General features: G+C 38.7%; 1 protein-coding gene across 3 annotated transcripts; it reads right to left on the bottom strand.

Annotated features, from left to right (window-relative positions):
• Positions 1–413: 413 nt before the first annotated feature.
• Positions 414–25,726, bottom strand: amacr (alpha-methylacyl-CoA racemase). Of its 3 annotated transcripts, none has more exons than XM_034710400.1 (6): positions 23,430–23,556; positions 19,148–19,404; positions 16,353–16,496; positions 11,837–11,997; positions 4,676–4,862; positions 414–1,822 (listed from the first exon to the last, which is right to left on the bottom strand). In XM_034710400.1, exons 2-6 carry the CDS (start codon positions 19,392–19,394, stop codon positions 1,413–1,415), a joined length of 1,149 nt encoding a protein of 382 aa, XP_034566291.1. In that variant the 5' UTR covers positions 19,395–19,404; positions 23,430–23,556; the 3' UTR covers positions 414–1,412. The 3 variants fall into 3 exon arrangements, with proteins under 3 accessions (XP_034566291.1, XP_034566293.1, XP_034566292.1); XM_034710402.1 differs by lacking the exon at positions 23,430–23,556 and adding an exon at positions 25,704–25,726 and having other exon boundaries at positions 1,196–1,822; XM_034710401.1 differs by lacking the exon at positions 23,430–23,556 and adding an exon at positions 23,221–23,366 and having other exon boundaries at positions 1,196–1,822.
• Between the last annotated feature and the right edge of the window lie 796 nt (positions 25,727–26,522).

Below are 26,522 nucleotides of genomic sequence, written 5' to 3'. Positions count from 1 at the left end.
TTTGATGCAGCTACATTCACACTATTCTTCTCATCCATAATTGTTTCAATTGTTAGGAAATGCAGTGTTTTTGATACAATATTCCATGAATTCATCTCAACAAGTGACTAGAGAGGTTATATCAAAAAGTCAGTAATGAGTGATTTTGGCAGTAGAAAGCACAGACTATATAAAACATGGACGATACAACAGCTCCATCAAAGTGAAGCCAAAGCTTTTAGACTAGAGAATGGCAGTACAGGTCATTAAACTTGACTCCTCCATTGTGACTGATAGGACATGGGTTGAACTATAAAATCAAGTTCCTGTCGTGCTGTTTATTTGCACCGTTTTTTTGCTTTTAGAGAAGTCTTGTTTTAATTTGTAACTTGATGTTTAAAAGCGGGGATGTGACATCATGATTGACAGCTCTGTAAAGAAATGCAAGCTCCTGAAGCGTTCTTTACTACATCAGCAGAATAAAGGACAAATGACCCAGGAGAACATGACCAAAACAAGAGTAATGAACTTTACACGGCCATGAGTGTCCACTTCAAATCAACACAAGAATCTTTTCCCCCTCCCATACAGATCTTTGATGTTTTATCAGTAAGTTTAACGTTTGTTTGTTTTGCAGAAGGGGGGTGACCTTAATCACACACCCCCACCAGCCCAATCTCTGATGTGCATCTTTAAAATACGTCACCAGCCTAATATGTCAGCTCCATAGACTGTATAATTAAATGGATGTAGTATCCATGACTTCACCTATCTGTTTTTGAAGCGCTGTTTTGAAGCCAATCATTGGCGGAAGCCATATTGGAAATGCTGAACTCAACCTAACTTCTGTCAAGCTAGTGTGAGGTAAAGAGGCGGGCTTTGAGCCTCCCTGCTAACGGCTACAGTGTTCCCGCCTGTCAATCAAGTTAGCTGTGCCTCTCATAATGGAAAACTCTTAATCTTAATATCTTAGAAACTGATGCGTTATGAAAAAATTCACCCCCCGTACAGTGTATGCCGATGGAGAAATGAGTAATTCAGACTACACTCAATTTTTGTACCAGGCATAAGAGAGTGCACAGGCAGGCCTCTCACTGTGACCATAAAAGACTCCCCTAAACTTGAATGGGTGGTAAACTTTTAGCACGTTCCATCATGTTTCAAAGAAAAGAGGAAATCATGCAAATGGTTAGGATAGAGGAGTATTTCCTGTTCTCCCTTTTTTTTTTTTTTTTATAGCCTTTCGGTATGAATTTGTTTTGGATGAAAAGAAAATCTCAATGTCTTCAGTTTCTATTTTGATTTCTGAAGACATTTAAGTAGTGGATCAAACTTCAAATCACTGAGAAGTAATTTTCATCTAATTCATTTTATAAATTATCATTTTAGTTTTGGTGCATCAACGGAAGCACTTAAAATAAAAGCTTTTGACATTACAGCTTTGCTTTGACAGTGTTACACTCTACAACCCCTGCTGCTCGCATCTGGTTAATCTCGGCTGATGTGAAACCATATTCATCAAGGACCTCCACAGTGTGTTCCCCAATAGCAGGATCAGAGGCGAGGCACGGCTCAGCAGGAGTCCGAGAGAGAACCGGAGCCGGTCGGGGGCTTTCAGCACCGCTTAAGTCCTCGATGAAAGAGGCCCTGTCCTTGTTATGTGGGTGTGAGCTCACTTGTTCAAAAGACAACACAGGTGTCACACAGGCATCAGTTCCATCAAAAATCTCCAACCATTCCGCCTTGGACTTTGAAGCGAAACGCTCAGTGAAGATCCGTCTCAGCTCCGGCCAATCATCGAAGCTCATCTGAGGGGGCAACTCTCCAGCGTCCAGCTTTAAGCCTGGAAGACATAAACTACATGTAACACATTGGACTCACATGTCAAGAACAAACTGATGTATGAACCAGAGGATCTTGGACAGCGGAGAAGTGGTTGCCAGTCTTTCAAGATGGTCAGAGATTACCTCATTCGTGGGTCTCTTAGCACTATTGTCCCCAAAAAATGTATTTATTTTCCTATGAGGGGACCTGCAAAAGGCTCACTCCTTAGAAAAAAAAGCTGCATTAAACAGTACAAGCCATACATTTTTTTTTTTCATATTTTGGAACAAACAAACTGTAAATGTAAAAAGTATTCAAATCTACTCACACTTTTTGTGTAGCATTTATTTTTGTTCTAAAGAGCCTCTGTAGTTTCAGCTAGTTATATCAAGTCATGAAATCAAATGAATGCAGTTAGCTATGGATGTTCATTTACATAAAATATGGCACTGTAATCATGCCCAGACACAACCCAACTTCAGGCATTATAGGAATCTTGGGAAATGCCTGATGAGACAACTGATAACAGTGATTTTGTAAATATAAATGTCTAATTCTGATTTAGAACACTAAATGATATGAATGTGTACAAAGCAAAGCTCCATGGGTTTCATTTATAAAACAGTGCACAGAATCCATACTGAAATTGTTGGTATGACCCAAATCTGAATTATGTGCACGTACACTTGCGAGCAGTGTTCTTTTTATAAATCACAATCCACCTGAAGATATGTAATTTCTGTTCAGCCGTCTGTGGCCCATCTTCTGCCATAGACAGCCAATACAAAACACCTTATGAATGAAATTGCAGACAAACGAGCCAGCCGATCAAAGAGTGAATAGTGAATCATGGCATGAACAGAGAGGAGAACGTGGAAAATAAACTGTCTGACACAGAAATCAAGGTCGAGAATGAAGAGGATAAAACAGCATATATGGTTTGTTTGTTTGTTACAGCTGGAGGTAGGGATGGGTACTTTTCACATTTGAACCAATATGGTACTGATACCCGGTACCTGGATATCGGTACCGGTACTCAACAGTACCAATTTTTGGTACTTTTGTGTGTGTTTATGTGGTAATAAATGTTAAATTGTTTAATACTAAAACCTCAACATTCTTTAATTTAACATATTTATTTCATTTAACATGAAATGAACAGAAACAGGATTATATAGGTGATTAGATATATTAGCTGACACATGCTCGTGACGTCTAATTGCTCTTTCGGGAGTTTATCAATGAACACACGTGAATGCCTGCGGACGGGAAAAAGTCAGTTCTCCGTCTCTTTATATTAACAGGACACACAACTTACTTGTTGGGTATTCACTAACACAGGAACGGTTATAAACGGGGCAGGTAGTCGGAGCGAGAGAATCCGTCTCAACTTACTCCTGCAGCTCTGCCTTGCGGTGAGTGCGCGCCCGTCAGCTGCAGGCTCCGTCTGGCGCACACACGCACAGATGCAGAGAGCAGAGAGCAGAGACGTCCATCCGATCAGTCTCAAACTTTATTACAGGGCGAAAGTATGGAAACTCGCCTCCTCTTCCATTCCCTCACAGTCACAAAGATGCGTTCAGGTACCGAAACATGGTATCGTTTGGTTTTAAGTGAATCGGTACTCGGTAGTACCGACGGAATTCGGTCGGTACCTATAAAAGTACCAAATTCGGTACCCATCCCTAGCTGGAGGTACACAAATAAATAGAGATCAGTATGTGACATCATGTTGCTGCTGCATTACTGCAGTCTCTTAGATGAGCCAAAACATCCTGCACATGTCATTACGCATGGGTGTCACTGCAGTGTTGATATGGTTACCGGCACTGATTTTTCACATTGTGACAGAGTGCTCATGTCAATCAGCGGTCTCTCCCTCTCTCTTGGATATCATTTGACAGAAGCTTGATCTGTGAATGTAAGCTCTTAACATACTGGTGATGTCAGGACCAACTTGGCCGTCCTAAGGCACACCTGTGCAATACTCATGCTGTCTAATGAGCATCTTGATATGCCACACCTGTGAGGTGGATGGATAATCTCGGCAAAGGAGAGGTGCTCACTAACACAGATTTAGAAAAAATTGTGAACAATATTTGAGAGAAATAGGCCTTTTGTGTATGTAGAAATCGATCTTTAAGTTCAGCTCATGAAAAATGGGAGCAAAAACAAAAGTGTTGCGTTTATATTTTTCTTCAGTATAGTTACAGCGGCAAGGAAAAACCTCCTTTTAACAGGCAGAAACCTTGAGCAGAACCACACTCATGTTAGACAGCCATCTGCCTCGACCAAGTTGGGGTTGGAAAGAGGGATACAGATGATGCAACAACTGTGTGAAAGTAGTCCAAAGAACATAACCTGGCTTTAATTAACCACCTTACCACCTATATTGCCAATTTACCCTTCCCCAAAATGTCTGTATGCATGAGCCAGACTTTAGTCCATAGTGTGCACATACCATCAAATTAGTTTTATTCATGTCACAAACTGAGTGTGGAGTTACAGCAACTGTTTTGTGCATATGCAACATTTATGAATGAGGCACCAGGAGATCGTAAAGAGATGCTGTATGTGAAATGGGAACAGCGCTTTTAACAGCTCTGGCGTCTAGACATCTGTGAGTGCTACCATGTCTTTAGTTTAAATCAATCTGCTAACATTTATCCTTAACTCACAAATGGAGCTGGAATACAAATTGAAAAGCACATTGGGAGGGGGACAGGGTGCTGAACTTCACACTTCCCCCCCTGATGTGCCGTAAATCCCCCTGAGAGTTTGGGACCTACACATGTGTGACACGTGACTGCTGCCTTCAAGGTTCGTTTCATCTTCACCAGCACCTCTCATCAGTATTTGCATCATTACTAACCCTTGAGTAGTTGACTGTAGAACTGCGGTTCTATGGCTCCCACAGCCATGTACTCTCCGTCTGAGGTCTGGTATGTGTCGTAGAATGGCGCTCCGCTGTCCAACATGTTTTGTCCTCTTGAGCGGTCCCACATGCCAATGCTGCGAGACTTCCAAACGAATGAGCCAACATATGCTGCTCCTTCAACCTGAAAAGGGTTAGAGTGAAAGAGAACAGACAAAATGAAGTCAGAAAATTAGATTTTTTATTTTTTATTTTAAATGAAAGAATTATAAAGTGATGTAAAATAACTTCATGTTTTTTCTGTTGTAGATGTTACAGATTATTTTTATTTTCATTCAGTTATGCACTGGGAATAGATCAAATTCAAAGAATGCAAAGTATGCAAGCTACCACCAGAGCATGAGAATATTCACAGTGTATGTGAAATGCTGTGCTACTGCCCTGACAGTCAAACTTGGTAATGACTTGTTGAATACAAAGCTTTTCAACTAAAGCCTGTAAAAATGCTACACACAGGGTCTAAAAGGTCCTGTTGACATAAAGGCTTCATAATAAACTGCTAGCTTCTTTCATTTGCCATCGAGGAGCCTGATGAGGTAAACATTCTTAGTAGGATACCATCACTCATCCTCAAAGACATTCAGAATAACTGTATGTTCCCATACACAAATTAACTGTGACAAATCAAACATCATCGGGCCCAAATCCCTCACCAAAACCACACAAAACTTCTCCCTCACATGAAATAACACCACTCTGACTCCATCACTCCATATTAGTAACCTCCGGGTAATTTTTGACACCCACATCACTTTTGAAAAGTATATCACCTACATTACTAGAACCGCCTTCTTTCACCTGACAAACATAGCTTGACTCGCCCACTACTCTCCTTCTCTGCAGCTGAAACCCTGATCTATTCGTTCATCACATCCAGAATCGATTACTGTAACAGCATTCTATGTGGTTCATCACCCAAAGTCCTCAATAAACTCCAGTATCTTGAACTCAGCTGCCCGTCAACTCACTCACTCCTGTTCCCATGAGCACATCAACCCTGTCCTCCAAAACCTCCAAGCGCTATAGAAAATAAATGTATTATTATTAAAGTGGGCCACTAAGTTAATTTTGTAACACATTTGACTTTGTACGGTGACCCAAACTGTTGCTCTGTGCATCATCAGGGACAGAACAAGTCATCAAGAGGGCAGCTTCATCTGTCATATTATGAATCATGTATGCTCCATCATCAAATCACAAAATGTGTTTTCTTCTTTGCAAGATCTTTGATCAGAAACATACCATTGTCTTTAACAAAAAAAACTCCCATGATCGAGCTATTGCTGTCTTTAGATCTTGATTTTCTTTGGTGACAAGCAATAATGCTTCACACAGTAACTGGAAAATTCTTCTTTCATTTAGCAGACCATACTTTTCTAACAAGAGAAACCACACAGCAAGACACAAACAAGAAATTTTCATAGGATGAAAGAAAGAGACACTGGTTTATTCTCACTGGCTCCCATGTGCTATCTGTGTGAAAGTAGCGCCCATTCAATCACATCGATTCTTCACTCTCACAGGGAGTTACAAATGGAAGGACTTGTCAGGGCCATATTCAGTAAGTAGCTACTGATTGTATAAAAAAATATTGATTGACTCTTGGTGGCTTAAACAACAGGCTGTAGTCAAAACATAAACATGATGACTTTCTTGTTTCTAATAATCTCTTTCTTCATCTGTCTGCATTGCATTCCCAAATTTGGCGGCTTTATCATGCCCCAAAACTCACTAAACTTGGCGTATGCACCAAATCCTGTGAAAATGTGTTGTTTTATGTGTCTGGTGCACAAAGTTTGGTAGAATCTGCTCTAGTCCCCCCTAAAATTGTAAAAAAAACAAAAAAACAGCCCCTTTAGTGAGTTAATCTGACATACATGAAAATTACAAGGCATGCAACATGCCAAGGCCTTCAACAAAGTCTTGCTTCATCTTGATGAAATACCAACAAGAAGCCCACCATTTTTATTTGAATGTCTATTTTCGCCATGTTTTTTGCTGATGAACAAACTTGTCCCAGGGGTTTCTTTGATTTCTTTGAACTCCATGTTCTCTCACGACATCTTAGAAGTATTGAAGACACTTTGAAGATAAAAAGCGATCAAAGGATTTTGCATACATCAAAGTGTGTGTTGCTGGCAGCTAGCCAAACTTTGGTGTCTTGCCATGAAAGACAAAATTAATGCTACACCTTCTTATAGTGTTCAATCTGCTTCAAATATCATTTCCATGATCAAACATGAAGATGTGATGTGATTTTCAAAATTACAGAGTTAAAAAAATGCACCTATGTACCAGTGCTGGGCGTTTATTCGATAACGATAATTGTCGTGATGTAATTTTTCTCAATAATTATAGAAAATATTTCATAAAAATTTGATATAATTAAAAGTGTAATTACACCCCCCAGCCACTTAAAATGGATGGACTCTAATGAGCCTTAAACGCTAGTTGACACCCAACACTGAACAGCCAATCATGTCGCAGGATGAGAGGTAGGTGGGGCTTAAAGACGTTCAGAGTGGAATGTAGACACAGCTGAGACAAGCGAAAGCAACACTGAAGAGGACTTAAAACTTACCAGCTCAAAGCAGAGTCGTTAGTCTAACACTGTGTCGACTCTGCCTTAACTATTAACTTAATGCACTTCATTGAATATACTTTCAGGATGTGGGTAAAGGAAGAGCACAGAGACGACGTCTGCCACGCATTTCTAACACGTTTAATGTCCACCTTGACCGTAATGCAAACACTGAACGGCCGTGATGCATTCACTGCACTGTGGGAAACAATATCACTCTGACTGTAACCCTTAGTTATTTCAAAGGGGAGAGCACAACTCAAAACAATACTCTACTAAACTGATACACAGAATAAAATGTGATTTATCTTTGTCATAAATTTAAATCAAATTATGGAAATTTTGAATTTATTCATTATAGGTTAGCCCCTTGAGATGCAGCATCTCGTTTTCAAGGGGGTCACAACAAAACACAAAGCAATAACCTCAATCTAAGAAAAATAAGAATCTACAAACTAAAACTTACAAAAATCTAATTTTACACAAAAGACCTGCTTCTTGTTGGCACTGTCAGAGATGATGGATTCAAGAAGTTTATCAGACAACTAAATCTAGATACAAACTAACAAACTGTTTGGTTTCTTCAATTTTCACTCAGGACCAAAAAACTGCCTTTAAATTTAAATGAAATAATGATTTGATATTTATCGTGATAATTATCGATATCGACTGATATGAAATATTTTATCATGATAACATCATTTTCAATATCGCCCAGCACTACCCCGTACAGTGTGTGCCGATAAAGAAAATAGCTACTTAGACCTACACTGTTTTTTGAACCAGGCTGTAGACATACTTATTATTGCTGCAGATGTCGTCTTTTTTGAATGGGTTTGTATGTGGTTTCTGGTGTTTCTGCAGCCAGCCTCAAGTGGATGCTAGATGAACTGCAGTTGTTAGCACTTCCGCATGAGCTTCATATTTTAAGAACGGAGGTTACCACTTGGTGTATGCCTTTGATAACCTCTGTACTCTACTCTACTTCCCACCTGTTGCTGTGCATGCAAGGATTGGCTTAACCCTTCTAGCAGTCAAGAAACAAAAGTAGTGAAAAATAACTATAAAATAATTTCTAAGAATTGGAACTGTCAGCACCAATGAGTGAATGTGCTATATTGTCCCTTTGGACACCATAATGTAATGCCTGCTTCCTGTGGATAGAAAATAACAACATCACAGAACTTTTGAACAGCACATTTCACTTAAAAAAACAACAACTCTGAGAAAACCCAGTTGTAAAGTCAAAAGCAATATGCACCTTGTGTCAGACAGTTAAAATACCACAGAAGTACTTTGTGTTTGAGCTACCACTTATGCAGGTGAAACAAATCCAACTGATATCAGTAGGCATCTGCAACACAGAAGCAAGCACAGTGTGTTTTTTGAGTGTGCAAACAACCTCAGACCTGTAGATGAAACTAAATCGAAGAAGTTAATGAGCACTGACTAAATGTGCGGAAACTGGCTGCAGGCCAGTCAACACTGTGGAGGACTTTGGTCTTTGAGTATAAAAGAACTGTGAGGTTACAGGGATGAGATTCAATATCTGTGTGATATACTGGTCATGAAATATATATTAGGTTATTCCTTTTTGATACACGGTCAGAATTCAGAAACAAACCTTATATAATTTGAACGTGCATCTCAAACATTATGTTTTGGGAGGTAATGCCCTTAAAAAAAAAGATGTAATAGCTCAGTGCTGCACTTAAACTAAATGAGTCAAACATTTCACACTAGAAGAAACCATCTCATTAAATGCAGCAAGCTGTGGGTTTGAGATTTGACCTGTTTTAAGATTTATTGAATTTTGGTTCCAGAAATCCCTGAAGCTGTTCATGAGAGTGCATCTGTGAACTGGAGTCAAGCCTGGGGTTTTCTGGGCTCAACAAGATTCACACCCTCTGATGTGCTTTTTTAAAGAATTTAACTTTGCCTATAGCTGTCCAGCTGATCACTTATCCTGTTATGAGTCGATTTGGTTTATAAGGTTCCCTGCTCTGTGGTGTATCATCATCTGGGGAATAAAAATCTATGTCAACAGATATCTGTGTGCTAAAAATCTGCTCAAGTTTTTTTTTTAAATTGAACAATGACGCTGCTTGACACTGTGTCACAAAGGCTAATCAGTATTTAGATTCCTCAACTGTCTGGAGTGCTTCAGGGATGATGGAGCTGACCATCATTCAATAAACAAGCATTTGAAAAAGGAATTTGTTTCTTCATTTGTAATTTACTCTATAAATGAGACTTACCAGGGACAGATCAGCGCTACAGTAGGACACAAAATTAACAAGGAAGTAGGGCTGTCAGTGTTGACAGGCTAATCACAATGCCCTTGAGGTCTCATTGCTCATTAAAGGTACAGTGTGCAGAATTTAGCGTCATTTAGCTGAACAGACACGGTAGAAGTGGAACATGATATTCATAAGTAAGTTTTTAAATTAGTGCATACTCACCTGAATATAAAATGGTTTTGTTTTTGTTAACTTAAAATGAGCCCTTTTAAATTTACATAAGAGTGGGTCCCCCTCCACGGAGACCGCCATCTTGCATCGCCATGTTTCTTCAGAAGCACAGAATGGACAAACTGGCAACATATGCATTTTTTGTATTTAGTATGTGGCCATTTTTTCAAAGAATTTAAGTTTTTGATGGTAGTAACTTGACATATAGAGATCATATATATCTTGTATCACAGGACCTTTGTCCTTAGAGGCCACCATCACTTCACTGGCAAGGGTGAGCAGGGGAGCATTTCAGTCTAGAATCTGTCTGTTAGTTATCACTAAATACTCCCATTTCTACACACTGTACCTTTAACATGGCGACTGAAAGGGTTTGCATTGTCAACAAATCCCCTTCTGCAACCCATATTCAAATGTTAGCTTTTTCTGTAACCCAAAACGCTGTTTCCATGTAAATAACCGGCCAAAACGCAACAATTGTTTACCATTATTCTACTGAAAACGTTTCCTCGTAAACAGGGCCGTGATTAACGTTTTTAGTTTTTTTGTTCAACCCTGTGCTATTTGCACACCACGGGGGAGTCGCTTGGGCATCTTCCTGCTGACACTGTGATTGATAACGCCACTACTGTACTCTTGAATGGCACATTGAAAAGACTCCTAGACGTTTCAGCTGAAAAAACAAAAGCAAGATGCACTGTGTCGGACAGAATTAAATTATCAGAGTTTGACTTTGAGCATCTTGTTTGAGCTACCACCACCTATGAGCTAAGTATACAGGTGCAGCTACTACAGTGGGCAAGCGCATCACAAAAACTAGCAGTACTGTTTGGAAGTGTGTGAGTTGCCACAAACCTATGGACAAAACCAAATCCAAGAAACAAACAAAGCAACCAAACTGGAAATCCTCAAGAGTGCAAATGCTGTAACAGTATCCAGGGATCACTGGACGTCAGTGAGTAATCTAAATAATCTTGGAATAACTGCACACCGTTGAACACTGGTTGGACGCTTTCTACATGCACTGAGACATATTTCTTAATGTGTAACAGTCATAGACTGTAAATAAAAATGGACAGCGTTGCTCCGCCTCTTCCCGTTGTACGGCTCTGAAGCCAAAAAATTCCGCTCCTGGGCGCAGCCATTGTCTAGCCAGAGCCTGCAAAGCCACTGTAATAAGCTCCGCCCTACAGCGTAACGTCACAAGACGCTGTGTCCTTTGAAGTTTCCCTCTACGGCGGCTGTAAATCAAAGGAAACCCGGAAGTAAAATCCCGTTTTTTAAACTCTAATAACTAACGAAAAAGAAACTTTTCAGAAAAAGAGGCCTTGAACACGAAACAGTCAAATATTAACTACATATCACCACAGCATATGGATGTGAGAAACATTCGTACGACGTGTATTTATTTTTTAAAGTTTGACTGTTTGACAATTTTTTTGACCTATACTGCCGCCAGCCACCAGGGGGCAGACACTCTGCTGGAAGCTTCACCTCCAGCCGAGTGAGATGCACCCCTGGTAACAGTGGTTTCAGACCCCACTGGTGTAGCAGTGCAGCATTTTTTTTTTTATCAACAAATCAAAATGCTGAGATTATGAAGTACTTTCATAGCATACAAATTTAAAAACTGTTTTTAAAAATGCACAAAAATCTAATTTCAAACAAGCAATCAAAAATCCAATTAATAACAATGAACTTTGAAATTGTGCAATTGACCATGATTAGAAAAGTTAATCGTTTGACAGTCCAACCGGGAAGTCATTAGTCATCCTTCTAGAAGGAAAATGTCAATATCAGGCGATGGCAAATCGCAGTAACCATAGCAACAGGCTCATATTAATTTAGCCTATTCAATATGTTTGCTTAACAGCTGTCTGAGGTCTCTATCTTCTCAGATCTCTCCTATTATATTGTCTGGCTGCATATGGCACACTTGAATGCCAAACTTGTTTTTTGTGCAAACTAATTAGGTTCATTAATTACTCTGTTAAAGCTGACAAATCATAGTACCTGCTGAGTACCAAAGTCTCCCAACATACTCACCATACTAGCATCAATGATCTGTCCTTTCCCTGACTTTGTCCTCTCCAGCAGCGCCATGACAATCCCCAGAGCACAGGTGAGACCACCACCCGCAAAGTCTGCCACAAGGTTCAGTGGAGCGAAGGGCTTCTCATCAGTGCGACCCAGCCGGGATAAAAGGCCTGTGATGGAATGAAGAAGACTGATGTTCCCTTTCACACATGATATCCTCAGATTGTGGTCCTGATCATTTTTGGGATCACCTTTCTGGCGTCACGCTCCTCATAGATTGTTAGTGTCAGACACAATAAAAACCTAAGACACCAGTTAGTTGTGAGGGTGGTGGAGGGTGTGGTCGAGCATGCAGGAGGAGGAGGAGTCCTCTGTTATGGGGACAGTTTTCTGAACAGTCTATGAACATTGTTAACGACTTCATCAGCCTGCCCACTTGCTTGCAGGGACCTTCACTGACAACTACCTGCTGCATTATAAAATCAGCTTTCTATGAGTCTGGTTCTGCTCAAGGTTTCTGCCTGTTAAAATTAAGTTTGTCTTTGCCGCTGTAACTAGCTAAATACTGCGTAGATTATAAATGTTGTATTTCTGTACATGTCTGTGAAGGTTCTCAGTCATCCAGGTCATGGTAATCCAAAGCTTGATCCGTAAGGCAACTGGACTGGTAAAAATTCTTAAAGAAGTTTCACCTCTCCTCCGAAAGGCTTCTTCAGTTCTGACCAGACTGGGGAAGAGCTAGAATATATAAGCCTCTGACAGCAGTGAGTATGTCCAGGTAGTGACAATAGTAGAGTCGGTAGTCTAGTTCTTGGCAGTTGTTCTCCTATCACCTGACAGTCGTTCAGTCAACTCACATCATCCTCTGGAACACAAGCTAGGGGTAATAAGAACCCTTCACATTAGGACTCATAAGGTACCCACACGAACGGACGTAACGAAGAAGGAACAAATGCACATCAAGGGAGCACTTAAAAACTGCGGTGACCCCAACTGGGCCTTCATCAAGACCTCCAAAAAGCAGCTTTCCAACAGAGAGTCGAACATCAACAAACGATGAAGCATCGTTATTCCATACCTACCAGGGGTCTCTGAGAAACTTCGGAGGATCTTCAACAAACACAACATCCTGGTTAATTTCAAGCCATCCAACACACTGAGACAGAAACTAGTTAATCCTAAGGACAAAACACCTCAGCACAAAAGGAGTAATGTAGTACATGCCATACAGTGTAACGAAGATTGCAGGGAACGGTACATTGGTGAAACAAAGCAACCTTCCATAGACGCATGGCCCAACACTGAAGAGCCAGCTCCTCAGGCCAGGACTCAGCTGTACACCTCAAGGATAAGGGACACTCCTTTGAGGACAGCAAGGTTCAGATTCTAGACAGAGAAGAGCGTTGGTATGAAAGAGGGGTCACGGAAGCCATCTATGTTAAGCTTGAACACCCTTCTAACAGAGGTGGTGGACTAAGACACCATTTGTCTCCAACATACAATGCTGTTTTGAATTCTCTGAGACCATACTCACACCAGACATCATGTGACTCTAACGACCCACAGCTGACCGATCACCCTAACGAGTGTCAGGAACTAGGCTAACGATTGCCAGGAGGTACTGAACGACTGTCAGGTGATAGGAGAACAACTGCCAAGAACTAGACTAACGACCCCACTTAGGACCCTATTGTGACTACCTGGGTACACCCACTACTGTCAGAGGCTTATATTTTCTAGCTCTTCCCCAGTCTGGTCAGAACTGAAGAAGCCTCTTACGGATCAAGCTTTGGATATTTTTGTACAGAAAGTCTTGGCCACTCTGCCAACTTGAGAAAGGTTATTTTCACACTTTTTCTTGTCTGAAAGGCAAACCCATTGTGACATGCATGCCCACAGAAAACAACTCACGCTGTTTAGAGATGCTTTTAGTGAGCTTCCGAGAGGCTTTTAAAATCTCACAAGTTCTCCATTTTATTAATTGGCCTATCATTTAATCATCACTGTTTTCGTTTCTAATTAGCCTTTTTATAATGCGTTTCCTCTAAGGCCTGCTGTGAGAGTGGCCATTCCTGTGTAAAGCTTACAGAAGGGAAAGTTGTTGATAACCAAGAGATGATAAGTTTGAAGTGATAAAAAAAGCAATTTTCTTTTCAGAGATGCAGAATTCCATGGTGTGTTCCTTTAAAAAACAGAACAACTGTCTGTCTGCATGTAAACAAATAAAATCTAGTGGGATTTAAAATGGAAAGTGCTTCCAGGCACAATTCCAAGGACAAAGTAAAAGCTTTAAAAATAGCTCCACTGATTGTACGAACCTGTTTTGATTTATGAGGGCTGTGGTACCAAAACATTCTTACAAGCAATATCTACAAGATAGAATTATCTCCATCACTCTCAAGCGGTAATTAATAGGTGTTGGGCACATACAGACACACATACGCACACATACTGCATATATATACACTGTATATATACTTTTATACCTGTGTGAAGTCTTTACATTCACACAGGCTTTAAATTTGTGTCTTTAATTGCTATAATTCAAGGGGCAATCTTTATCTTAAGAAACTGTGTGAAACTCCTTTTCCAGTTTTAAAAACTACGAGGCGCAATGCTCATGGTGCATTAAGATGAGATAAGATCGAGTCCTGTCAGTAAGGGGGGACTGGATCTTATCCTGTCTTGATGTTGGGTCTTTGTTAATAATCTAAAATAGAGTATGGTCTAGACCTGCTATGTAAAAGCGTCTGGAGATAAAGTTTGTTGTGATTTGGTGCTTTCCATATAAAGATTGATTGAATACTTGATTGACATCTGTGGAGTGGCTTTGTGGAATAGTTTGGACACTGAGATCAAGCAAAGCCTAAGTTTAATTCTGTTCAAGAACCTGTACCGAAAAAAATATTTGAAACCAGTAAAGTAACAAGGAGAGCATGGAGTAGTTTTCTTAAATGTATTCATTTGTGTAATTCATTCTTTTTGTATAGGCAGAGTGGCGTTTGGATATATTGCATATTTAGATCAGATGTTTTTTGTTTTTTTATAGTTATATATTTTGGCCTTTTTGCCTTTATTTGATAGGACAGCTGAAGAGAGACAGGAAATGTGTGGAGTAGAGAGTGGGGGAAGACATGCAGGAAACGATCGACCGTCCGGGAATCGAACTTGTGACCCCTGCGACGGGGACTGTACGTGGGGCGCTTAGACCGCTAGGCCACCAGCGTCCCTAGATCAGATGTTTTTTCTACTTAATTGCTTCTGTCACTTGTGTAATCTCTCTTATTTCTTCTTCTTTTTTTTTGTTATATGTTTGAATAAAAGAACAAACAAACAAACAAACAATAATACACGGTGTTCAAACCAGTGAGAAGCATGTGTGTTAAGCAACCATTTCAAAGACACGCTGTAAAATCCATTAAATCAAAACAACTACAAGCTGTTAAGAGGACATTTTTCAATCGTTATAGTCCTTAAAAAACAAGACTAGTTGAGTTTTTAATGGGATATGTATAAAACACGAGACATTTTAAGGAATGAAAAGTCTTCAAACAAAGTACCAATGAAGACTTATAAAAAATTGCAGTGCTGTGATTTAGAAAAAATGGGCAACAAATAAGACTGTAATTTATTCTCTTCATATCATGTCTTTAAAAAAAGTAAACTGAATTTTGGTTTGGGGTATATTTGTCTTTGCGGTGGTTTTCACTTGTATTCAGTTCTTCATAAGTTACCTGCATCACCCTCTAGTGGTATCAACAGGGTGTTACATATATGTAACTGACCTTGAATTGTGTTATCAGGGCCACAGTTTGGTCTCCTGTACTCTTTGAAGAGCCTCAATTTTATGACTACTACAGTCATTTTTATAATTTCCACTAACATGTATTTTGTCAGGTGAGTGAGCATTTTTTTTCATCCACATTACTTAAATTTGCTTTGTGCATGTCCACAGTCTTTCAGTTTTCTGCAAAATACACACAGATTGTGCACTAAGTGGTGAGCTGAGCAATTATAGACCAGTCTGTTAGCCAAAAAGACTGTTGCTCTTTGTCAGAGCAACACAAATGGGTTGTAATGGGCCAAAGTCCACAAGAAGCTACTTTTAATGGACATAAAAGCTTAAAAATGGGAGAGTACTGACATTTTTTTTCAAAAACCCTGTAATTATGTAGTTAGTATTGAATGTGCAACTTATAATTGGTATTTTGTTGATCCCAATAAGTCAATTTAATATGTGTGAGTGAATTAGAGATTAAAAATTGTATTGTTTGGACAAACTCAACCCTCCATTTAACAGGATTTGATGATAACATGCATACTTTAGTTTAAAACAAAACAGAGGAGGAAAAAAACATCCTCAGACATAAGGCGGTGAAATATCCTCTTCTGTCGTCTGACGCTGATCCATCCGTTTGTGACGCAAGTTGCAGAAACATTCTATCCAGAGACAGTGTGTGTCTGTGTGTGTGTGTGTGTGTGTGTGTGTGTGTGTGTGTGTGTGTGTGTGTGTGTGTGTTGTTACCTGACATGGCAAGGTAGTTGATGTCATGCCCAGCAGCGGAGGCGTAGCATCCACTCTGACCGTACCCCGTCAACCGAGCATAGATCAGGCGGGGATTTTCCTTTAACAGCTCATGAGGGCCAAGGCCCAGCTTCTCCATCACACCTGAGGGTTCAGAGAATATTCCTTTCATAATATGATCTAATAATCACATCTCTGTTTCAGGCTCTCCTTATGTTGCTTTCTTTATATAATAATAATATTAGCCAGGTAGATACTAGTACAAAATATGCACAGTTAACGTCAATTTTATGTCAAATGTGTAGACAAAAGATCTAACAGTGACTACATCCTCTTCTAAAATACAGTTTAATCAGGACCGCTTTCATCAAAGAGAATTAAGTGCGATAAGTTATATTTAGCAGTATGATTCTTGTTCTAGGAGCTCCCTCCCATGTGCATACATAAAAACCTCAGGCAGGAAGAGCGGCAGCAAAGACCTTTGGGGTACGAAACAGAGCAGGTAATTTAAGATCAGCTGATGTACTGCGGGCTGAGCTTGACTTTGTTGCCTGCCTGAACTAACGCTATGCTCAATTCTTTGAAATAAAGTAACACGTACCAGTTGTCTTGGAAAGGGAGCAATGTTGTGATGGTAGGGGGATAAAAGTCAGGGTGAAAAGTGACCAAAGGCTTGTGGTTGTTGAGATTGGAGTTCAGCAAATCTTTTGGACTGGCTTTTTTTCTGCCACATTCTCCAAATGCTTTGTTCTGATATCAAAAATGTTTTGACCATCAAAAAGTCTCTAAATCATACTTTTGGTTTCAAGTTGTGTAAATCAAATAAAAATGGGACAATTCCCTCAATGAAAACTAAATCCACAGCATTTGGGCAATTTCTTGTGTCATTCTTAAGGGCCGAAGGTAAATCCCAGTTAGGGCTGAAAGCTAGGACCACTTTGAAGTGATGCCCTGTGCTTGTTTAAAACCAAAGCCCTGTTGGTGTTACACTTAAGGAAGTTTAGGACAGGGGTAGGCGTACGTTTAGAAAGCTGGACTGGTGGGCCGAAAAGTAACAGTACAAAACTGAAAACAAAAACACAACGGTGTTGCGTCTTGTTTGCAGGATGATTAATGAAAAGGCATTCAGGTGAGATAGAGTAATCCGTGATCAGACTCTACTTCGGCAGTGAGCTGTTTGAATAAAGAGCTCAGTCCTCAACTAGTCCATGTGTCAGACAGAAACACATCGCTGTCCCCTGCCCTGCAGGTGCTGATTGCTCTCAGGTTTTATGCAAATGAGTCTGTCAGCCCTGAGCTGTCAATACCATTTAGTGGGGCAAGGTGAGGGCAGTCTCTCCAACTATCATTTTTTCTTTTGGTTCTTGTTATCTGCAGATATTTTAAAAGGAGAGGAAATTGGATATAGTTGCTTAGCAATACCCACCGCTCCACTATTGTTTACATGGACGCACATGATAAAACTGCAGGTGCAGCAACAACTGTTTTCAGTCAGGCGTGGTGTACTTGGTGTAAGTTGGAGTAAAAGAGTTGGTTGTAGCCAAGTCCAACGTAAAAGATAAGATCGACTTAGTTAACCCCCAGCTAGTGGACTCTGCGCCTGGTTTGCATTGGAGGTGAGTGAGGCCAAGCATGCTACTTTCAAAATGTATTTGAAAGTTGAATCTAAATCAATGATTGAGACACAGCATGGTAACAGTAAACTGATTTTTTTTTTCCAAAGGGAACATTTGAAAAAAAAGTCAAAACAAAACAGTGTGGCAAACTTTTTTTCTTTTGCCTTTTGTTGCACCATCAATCCTTTTATGACCACTGTGATGGCCATTGACCCCTTTCCACTTGGGCCTGACCTCCAGGTTGAATAACACAGGGGTAAAGTATCAGTCAGGGTTATATCCCACTCTACCTAAAAGAACTCCTCACCCAGCAAACCCCAACCCGGAACTCACGCACTCCACATCAGAACCTCCTCCACCCTCCTAGAACCAAGCTCCGGACCATGGGAGATCGGGCCTTTTGTGCTGCTGCACCACGTCTGTGGAATTCCCTGCCCAGCCACCTTAGAACCCCACAGACTGTGGATGCTTTTAAAAAACATTTAAAGACCTTCCTCTTTAAAGAGGCTTTTAACTGATTTTAAGTACTGCTTTTAAAAGTTTGTTTTTACTGTGTGCCTGTAGCACTTTGAGATTTCTGAAAATGAAAAGTGCGTTATAAATAAAATGTATAATTATTTATTATTATTATATCAATCACAAGTGCTTTTTCTCTTAATACTCAAGGTGCATAATGCTGATCATACTTTGTGTTTTACTTGAGTAGGCTTTTAAATATAGGACTTGATACTTCAGCATACTGCAGGATCAAAAGAAAGAGAGAGGGAGCATGCACATGCAGTATAGATGGACTGCAGACCGAGGTGTGCTTCTTTTACTGCATTGACAGCGCAGAGTGATAGCTGTCTCATATAAATGAGTCCTCTGCAGGTTCAGAGTGTTTGGGACATTTTGGCATTGAGCCTAGAATAAGAAACATTTGAGAGGCCTGGTTGTTCATCAATCACAATCGAACAGACAATAAATTGTCAGATTCTGGTCACCAGCCAGTCAATGAGTGCACCTCTACAAAAGTACAATACCATTTTTTTCTCCTAAGACAAAAAGGTCCAAGCATTAAGCTATTTTTTTAAGCTAACTGTGTATTTCTCCATAGATGTTTTGATGCTCCCACTTCTTCACAATACTGCATAACAAATCCCATCACACAGTTTCTTCTGATAGTATTTATAACCGGACCTTTACGGTAGGGCTCAAGGACCACGTCAGACTGGACGCAGAGTTTCCTGAGCACAGCTACACCCTCTGATGACTTCAGGTTAATAGACACAGATTGTTTCCCTCGCCCCTGTGTGTCCAAAGACATGGCAACCTTGGTCCGGTCCACACGGATCACCTTGGCTCCAAAGTCGGCCAAAATCATGCCGCAGAACGGCGCCGGGGCCAGACCCGCCAGCTCGATGACCCTCACTCCAGCCAGGGCCATGACCAAAGGACTGTGTGGTAGAAAAAAAACACAGGTGTTACTTCGAACACAAAAGCAGAGGGTTCGCTTCAGACCTCATACAGTTTTTCTTGATGAATTACATCATGTGGCTGCAACAAACAATTATTTTTCATTTGATGAATTTTCTGATTATTTTCCTGTATTTTTTTTAAGACTTTAAATTGTCACAGAACAAAGAAAAAGACCTGTCACCAGAGCTAGAGCCAAAGATGAAGCCTTCAAATTAGTGTTTTTCTGCACCACAGTCCAAAGTCTGAGTACTGAGTATTTTATACAGTCTATGGTACTGACTGAGTATTCTGTTTACCACCATAAAGACTGAGCAAATATTCAAAATCAAAGACCAAAACAAAAGGATTTCATGGGTTTGTTTGATAAAAGCCTATTATTGCTTTATCAAAGTGTAGCAGATACACTAATTATCATTCCACTTTTGACATTCATATATTATAATGCATATTATATTATATAATAATTATTATAATATTACACAATGTTATATTATAAATTATATTATTATTGGTTATTACAACTGATCATGGTGCTATTATAGTACTTTTTTACTATTCTCTTTATCTTCATATAGTCATTTTACATACCCATATATATTTATTTATTTATATATTCATATTGCTTACAATCTGTCATAACCAAACCATAATCTCATGATGTCAACCTGTCGCTACTGAATAGTGAGAGCCCTCAGGTCTTCGGGTAGTGGACTTTTAATTGTACCAAAAGTAAGAACTAAGACCCACGGTGAGGCAGCTTTTTATTATCACGGCCCAAACCTGTGGAACACCATACCTGAAGATCTGACAGCTGCACAGAGCATAAATATTTTTAAAGGTAAACTCAAGACCTACCTTTTTAGTCTCGCCTTTAACTGAGTTTTATTCTTATAACAGTTTTATTTATCATCTAGTTCAAATTGCTGTCATTTTTGTTCTATTTTATAATTATTTATTTATTATTTTAAGTATAGCATCTTATTTTCTTTTAATGGTTTAATATTTTAGTGTTTTATTATCTTAGAAATGTATTTCATTTTGGTGATTTTAATTTCTTGTGTTGAGTTTTAACATCTTATTTTTACCTCCAGTGTTTCATCATTAAGATATCATGAGAGTGTTTCCTTGGTTCATTCAGCAACTATTTTTATTTTTTTATTTGTATTTATTTATTTTATTTTCATTGTTGTTATTATTATTGTTGCATATATTGTGTTCTTTACTTTAGGATTATGGGTGGGTTTTGGGATTAGGATGGGGGGGGGGGTCTTTTTATTTTTATTTTTTTTTTGCACTTTGTGTTACAATATCATTGTATGAAAAGCGCTTTATAAATAAAGTCTGATTGATTGATTGATTGATTGATTGATAGATAGTATATGTCTAATGCCTGTAATCATAACTATTTACACCATGTGTAACATTTGTACATGCCTTCAATTTTTATTCTTATCTTTAAGTATCTTTTTGTGTTTTTTCTCATTTTTACTTATTTAAACGTATTCTTGATTTATGCTTATGCATGTGTTGCTGCAACAACCTAATTTTCCCTGGGGATCATTAAGTGTTATTTTATTGTATCTAATCTTAAGCATTTGATGAGTTTAAGTGCTATAGGCCTCTATGACACTTTGTTATGTAGAGCTACATAACAAAAATAAGGTAAAATTATGAGGTCTAAAGTAAGCATTTTTCACAGCAGTTGTTACTGTTCCTACAAAGACAGGCAGTATTTCATGTTTTTTGTAAAATAATAAAGAAAAAATAATAATACTAGTAAAATCTTCAGGGGCACAATGAAGCCTAGCTCACTTTGTGTATAAAAGTATAACCCCTCATGATACACATTCTATCCCCACATTTCTGCCAATACACAGACCTGAAAATCATAAGGAGGTGGTCTAGGTAGGTAAGTTACACTTCTTCAAAGAACACGTGAGCAGAAAAGCAATAATACTTGTTTTCCCCATTCAATTTTCCTAAATTAATTTCAGGCATTGCTGCATTAGATACTCAACTTTATTTATATAGCACCTTTCATACATAAAAACATGTAGCCCAAAGTGCTTCACAGAGTAACAGACAGTCAGAAAACAACAGTAATGGTAAAATAATAAAAGGCATGATTAAAAAAAGAAATACTTAAAAAATAAAAGAAAATCAACACAGTAAAATTAATAAAATAAGTAAGAGTGGAAAGAAAAGTTAAAATTAAAGTAGAGTTAAAGGCCCTGTGAGGAGTTTTGAACTGAATGAGAAACAGACTGAAAATGATACCGATGCCTCTTTATGACCTTCAATAGCAAAGAAGACCATCAGCAGCAACACTGACTCTTTCTCTGTTGTCATTTTCAATGCCTGAAACCGCTCTGAGGGGGTAGGTGTCAGACCAGGTGATTGACATCTCGCTTCAGAAACAGCCTTTAGTTGACTGTTTTCATGGAAAATAATCACATTGCCTGATAAAGTTGACTGTTAAAAGACAACAGGATGAGGTTTTTGTTGAAAACACTACTTTTGCATGTATAGGACAAGAGATAAGAAGTATCACTTTGTCCACAAGGGGGCGCCAGAATCGACACAAAAAAAAAAAAAGTTCCTCACAGCAGCTTTAACAAGATCAGATGAACACAAGAAATAAATAAGATAAATAAATGCATGTTAAAACAATGGTTAGATCATAATGATTAAAATAATAAAAAAATAGCAATGCAGTCCAGGGCTAAAATAAACTACTCCAAATTAAAAGCTAGATTAAAAAGGTAAGTCTTAAGTTTACTTTTAAAAACACCCAGAGAGCTCGCTGTTCTGATGTCCAGAGGCAGAGAGTTTCACAGCCTTGGGGCATAAAAACAGAAAGCGCAGTGGCCGGTGTTTGTGTGAGACACACGAGGAACATTTAAAAAGAGAAGCATTCGAGGACCTCAGTGATCGGGCTGGAACATAAAATGACAGGAGATCAGTAATGTATGGAGGAGCAAGGCTGTTAAGAGCTTTAAAAACAAGTAAAAGGACTTTAAAATAAATTCTAAAAGAAATACTAATAGAGGATACTTGATTCTCATTGGCCAAAACCTATTTCTCTGCTGTCAGCAAAGAACACTCTGATCATACCAGTCACATCACAGCTCATAACACCTGTGCCTGTTGACACTAGGGCACATTTGTAAGTTTCTATATTTCTATCTATTTGGAGAACACAGAACTTCAGAATTGGTTAGCTGAACCCGCAAGGAAAAGAAGAAGAGGGGAGGAAAACAGTGCAGAAACAGGAAAATAACCAGGAAATACTTGTAACACAAATGGATGCATGTCCATTAAGGGCTTCCGTATTTTTATCCTTCAAAAAAGTAGAACTACATACAAACACCTGACAGGTGTAATGCTTGAAACAGTCCATTATTTCAGTGCCTGCTATGATAATGGCAGTTTAGACTTTAGACTCTAAAGCTGAGGACAATTTATCTGTTTCTATCAAAGTCCAAACGGTGACACTAAAAGAACAGGAGAAACTCAGGGAGTTTGTCGTCAACGTTACATTAACTACAAAACATGATGACAGGATGAATATAAAGTAAGATTGCACATTAATCTACATGCGAAAGGGTCTCACTGAAACAAGCTCTCTAGTTGTGTCAACCAGTCTACTACTGTACTGTTCTGTTAAAGACGCTACACTCAGAGCCTGAATTAGCTGCTGCATCTATTAAGTTAACATTCATGTGTTTCATTCATGTATTTTATACAGTCTATGGTTTCGAGTAGCTTCTAACTATAGTTAACTTAAAGCTTACCGCTGTTCGAGGGTTACACAGAAGACTGCTGAAAGCTTGTACTGGTACCACAGACTGTATAAAAGACTGATACAGTGTGTACGTTAGGTGGTATACGTTAGGAGCTGGTAAAGGTACCCGCCCGTTGATACAATGTTTATGAACAACCGGTATTAATCGTAGTGGATATTGCTGATATGAGTGGAAAACAGGCTGCTTTCTGTGCTCACCTGTTTGACTGTCACGAGTGCAGGTTGAACAGGTAAATCAGTAGACTCCACACAGTTCCTTGTTTTCTATACAGTGCTGACTCCGCCTCTCTCAGCGGCTGGCGGTATACTCTAGTTTCAAATTCAAGCGAACCCTGTGTACAGTCTACTTCCTGGTGACCGTAGCCCAACCGCACGCAAGGTTTCTGGGAGATTGAGTTCGTTTAAAAAAAAAATCATTTTTAACCTATTGTTTTTGGTTGTTTAAGATTGAGGTTCACAAGGCATCAAGGTATTTAAAATACACATAACCAATCCTATTTATTATACGTTCAATAAGTATTAAATACAAACAAAACTGCAACCTTTCTGTATTTTACTTTTTACATTATTATTGTTTACTACTATCTGTCATTACCAACTATAATCACACCATGTCAACCTGTCACTAATAAAACATTTTTAATACTGCCTGTAATTGCTGCTATTTAATCTAAATTCCATTTGTAACATTGTATATATCTAAATTTTATTTTATCTTTATTTCATTCTATTTTATTTTATTGTATTTTTATTTCATTTTATTTTTTTTATTTTATTTCATTTTTACTTATGAAATCTTCCTCTTGATTGTACTTATGTCTGGGTTGCTGTAACAACTGAATTTCTCCCCCGGGGGTCAATAAAGTAATTTCTTATCTTATCTTATCTTATCTTATTTTAATCTTAAAAATGTATGACAACAAATTTTTTTCATTTGCACCCAAGCGGCAACCTTCGTTCTCAAACTATGGAGCCCAATGCAGAAGTATTATAAACTGCAATTCATCGAGAATGCACTTGAGGCTGGCTGCAGAAACACCGGAAACCACATAGAAACCAATTCAAAAAAGACGATCTTTGCAGCATTAATAAACATGTTTACAGCCTGGTTCAAAAAACGTCTTGGCTCTACGTAGCTAATCTCTCTATCGGCACACACTGTACAGGGGGTGAATTTTTTTTCTAACGCAACGGTTCAGAAGATATTAAGATTACGAGTTTTTGCCCAAATAAGGACATGACTGACTTGACTCCCGGACGGGAACACATAGCTGTTGGCTAAGAGGCTCAAACTCTGGCCCTTTATGTCACACTCTGCCTGGTTGAGTTCTGCATTTCCAATATGGCTACCGCCGCCGATTGGCTTCAAAGCAGCATTCCAGAACAGATGGGAGACTTCACCGATACTACGTCCATATTTTACACAGTCTATGATTGCACCAAGTGATTAAATGAGCCGAATGGTGATAATGGAGCATTGTCTTTTGAGAATTGAATTGCTTTTTTTCAGGACTATCGATGAATAAGTCTCAAGACATTTTCACTTTTTCGTGTTTTTTTTATTTCTGAAACAAAATGTTCACTTTTTTTATTTTTGAAAGCAACATTTTTAGTTTTATTAATTTTCGCTTCAAAATATTTTTTTCACTTTTCATGTTTCTGTGCTTCGGAATCAAAATGTTCCCATTTTCCCATTTTTTCTATAAGAAGCATGTTTTTTTCGCTTCAGAAGCAAAATTTTCACTTTTTTAATGTTTTTTTTTTCTGAAGCAAAATCTCATCTCAGCATCTCAAGAAAACAAGTGAAACTAACTTGTTATTATGGGAGACATATTTCTGTTATCTTGAGGTAACAAGATACAAAAAAAGTCCAGATCTCAAAGAAAATAACCAGAACTAACTTGTTATCACTGAAAAACAGAGTGAAATAGAACATAGAGATGCATGTTCCCTATGCGCTTACATTTGTACATTTCAATTCAGCCATTATCTTCAAATGGTTTCTCCATCATCTTTCTGTTGCATGACTAATGAACTTTCAAACGTACTACAGAAATTAATTTCAAGCATTCATTACCACCCCTGCATTTCAATGCTGACTCAATCATTATCATTAAATTGCTTATATTGTCAAATTAGTTTACTGCATAGCTCAGTCTGCTTCAAATAATAAGCAATTATGTCGTTGAAGCACTATGATTAATCAGATGAACCTTTTTAAGGAAAAGGGGAAAATTAAGAAGATGTAATACTTGTGAAAATAATTTAGCATAAAGAGCATTTTATATCAGTCCATCTGCCTCAGTTGGATGCACTGAATAACAAACCTGTCACTATGACTGAAATGGTAAAAGCAGATCTTTTGATTTCAAAAACTGAATGGCAGGCTGTCTGGTTAGCTGCATGTTCATCCAAAGGTACACATGAGATAGAGTGACAAATTAAGGCTAATATCCAAGGTAGTTTGCTTACCTAGCAGGGGCACATCTGAAATAACATATACGGCTCTGACAGCAGCAGAAGCAGCACAGACTAAGTGGCAGAGTCCTTTCATTAACAGACTTGCCCACACAGATTTGATGTCGCCTTGTCAACCAGGGGCCATGTGAGGAAGAAGGCTACTGGAAAGTTCAGCTCAGGGCAAACAGAAACTAAAAAAAGGGTAAAAAATTGCTGCAGAACACTGCTGCCCTCTGTTGGCTGTGCATTTGTAACAAACAGGGTTTTCAAAAGCTGGAAAACTGTATGATTTCAAAGTAAAGCTGCACTGATGGTTGTTTCCAGCAAAGAAGTTGAAGAAATTGCAAGTTGCTCCCCATGTTTGTCTTCCTACAGAAAAATATGTCTGTAAGACTCTAAGTGTCAAAGCACACCTTGACCTTCAAAGCACACTGTGAAATACATGTACGTCCATAATGAGATTTATGGTAGACTTTTTACAGCAGGAATGAACACAGTGACATTTAATTTCTGGTAAAATAGATAGGAGAAGGTCTTTGGTGGCTTTAAAGGAAAGGAAAATAAAGGAAAATGTCACAAGCACAGTGTATGCCTTGGTATTAGTGCTATCCAAGTGACCTTTTATTTTACTTCTTTATCACAATATGTTTCATTTTCTATCATCTGGAGGAGAAATAAAGAAAGAAATTCACCTTAACACATCTGAACTAAAAAAGTTTGGATTGCAGTTTTGCCTTTTCATGCTCCTTGTTTTCTTCTCTTTCCTTTTGTCAAATGACATTTTTAAAAGTGGTATTGAAATCATGTAACATGCAGTACATGAAAATATCC

The sequence above is a fragment of the Notolabrus celidotus genome, chromosome 19 (assembly GCF_009762535.1).
Source record: "Notolabrus celidotus isolate fNotCel1 chromosome 19, fNotCel1.pri, whole genome shotgun sequence".
Lineage (NCBI taxonomy): Eukaryota > Metazoa > Chordata > Actinopteri > Labriformes > Labridae > Notolabrus > Notolabrus celidotus.
Note: the sequence above shows the minus strand (reverse complement) of the source record. Positions and strands in the feature narration are given on the sequence as shown.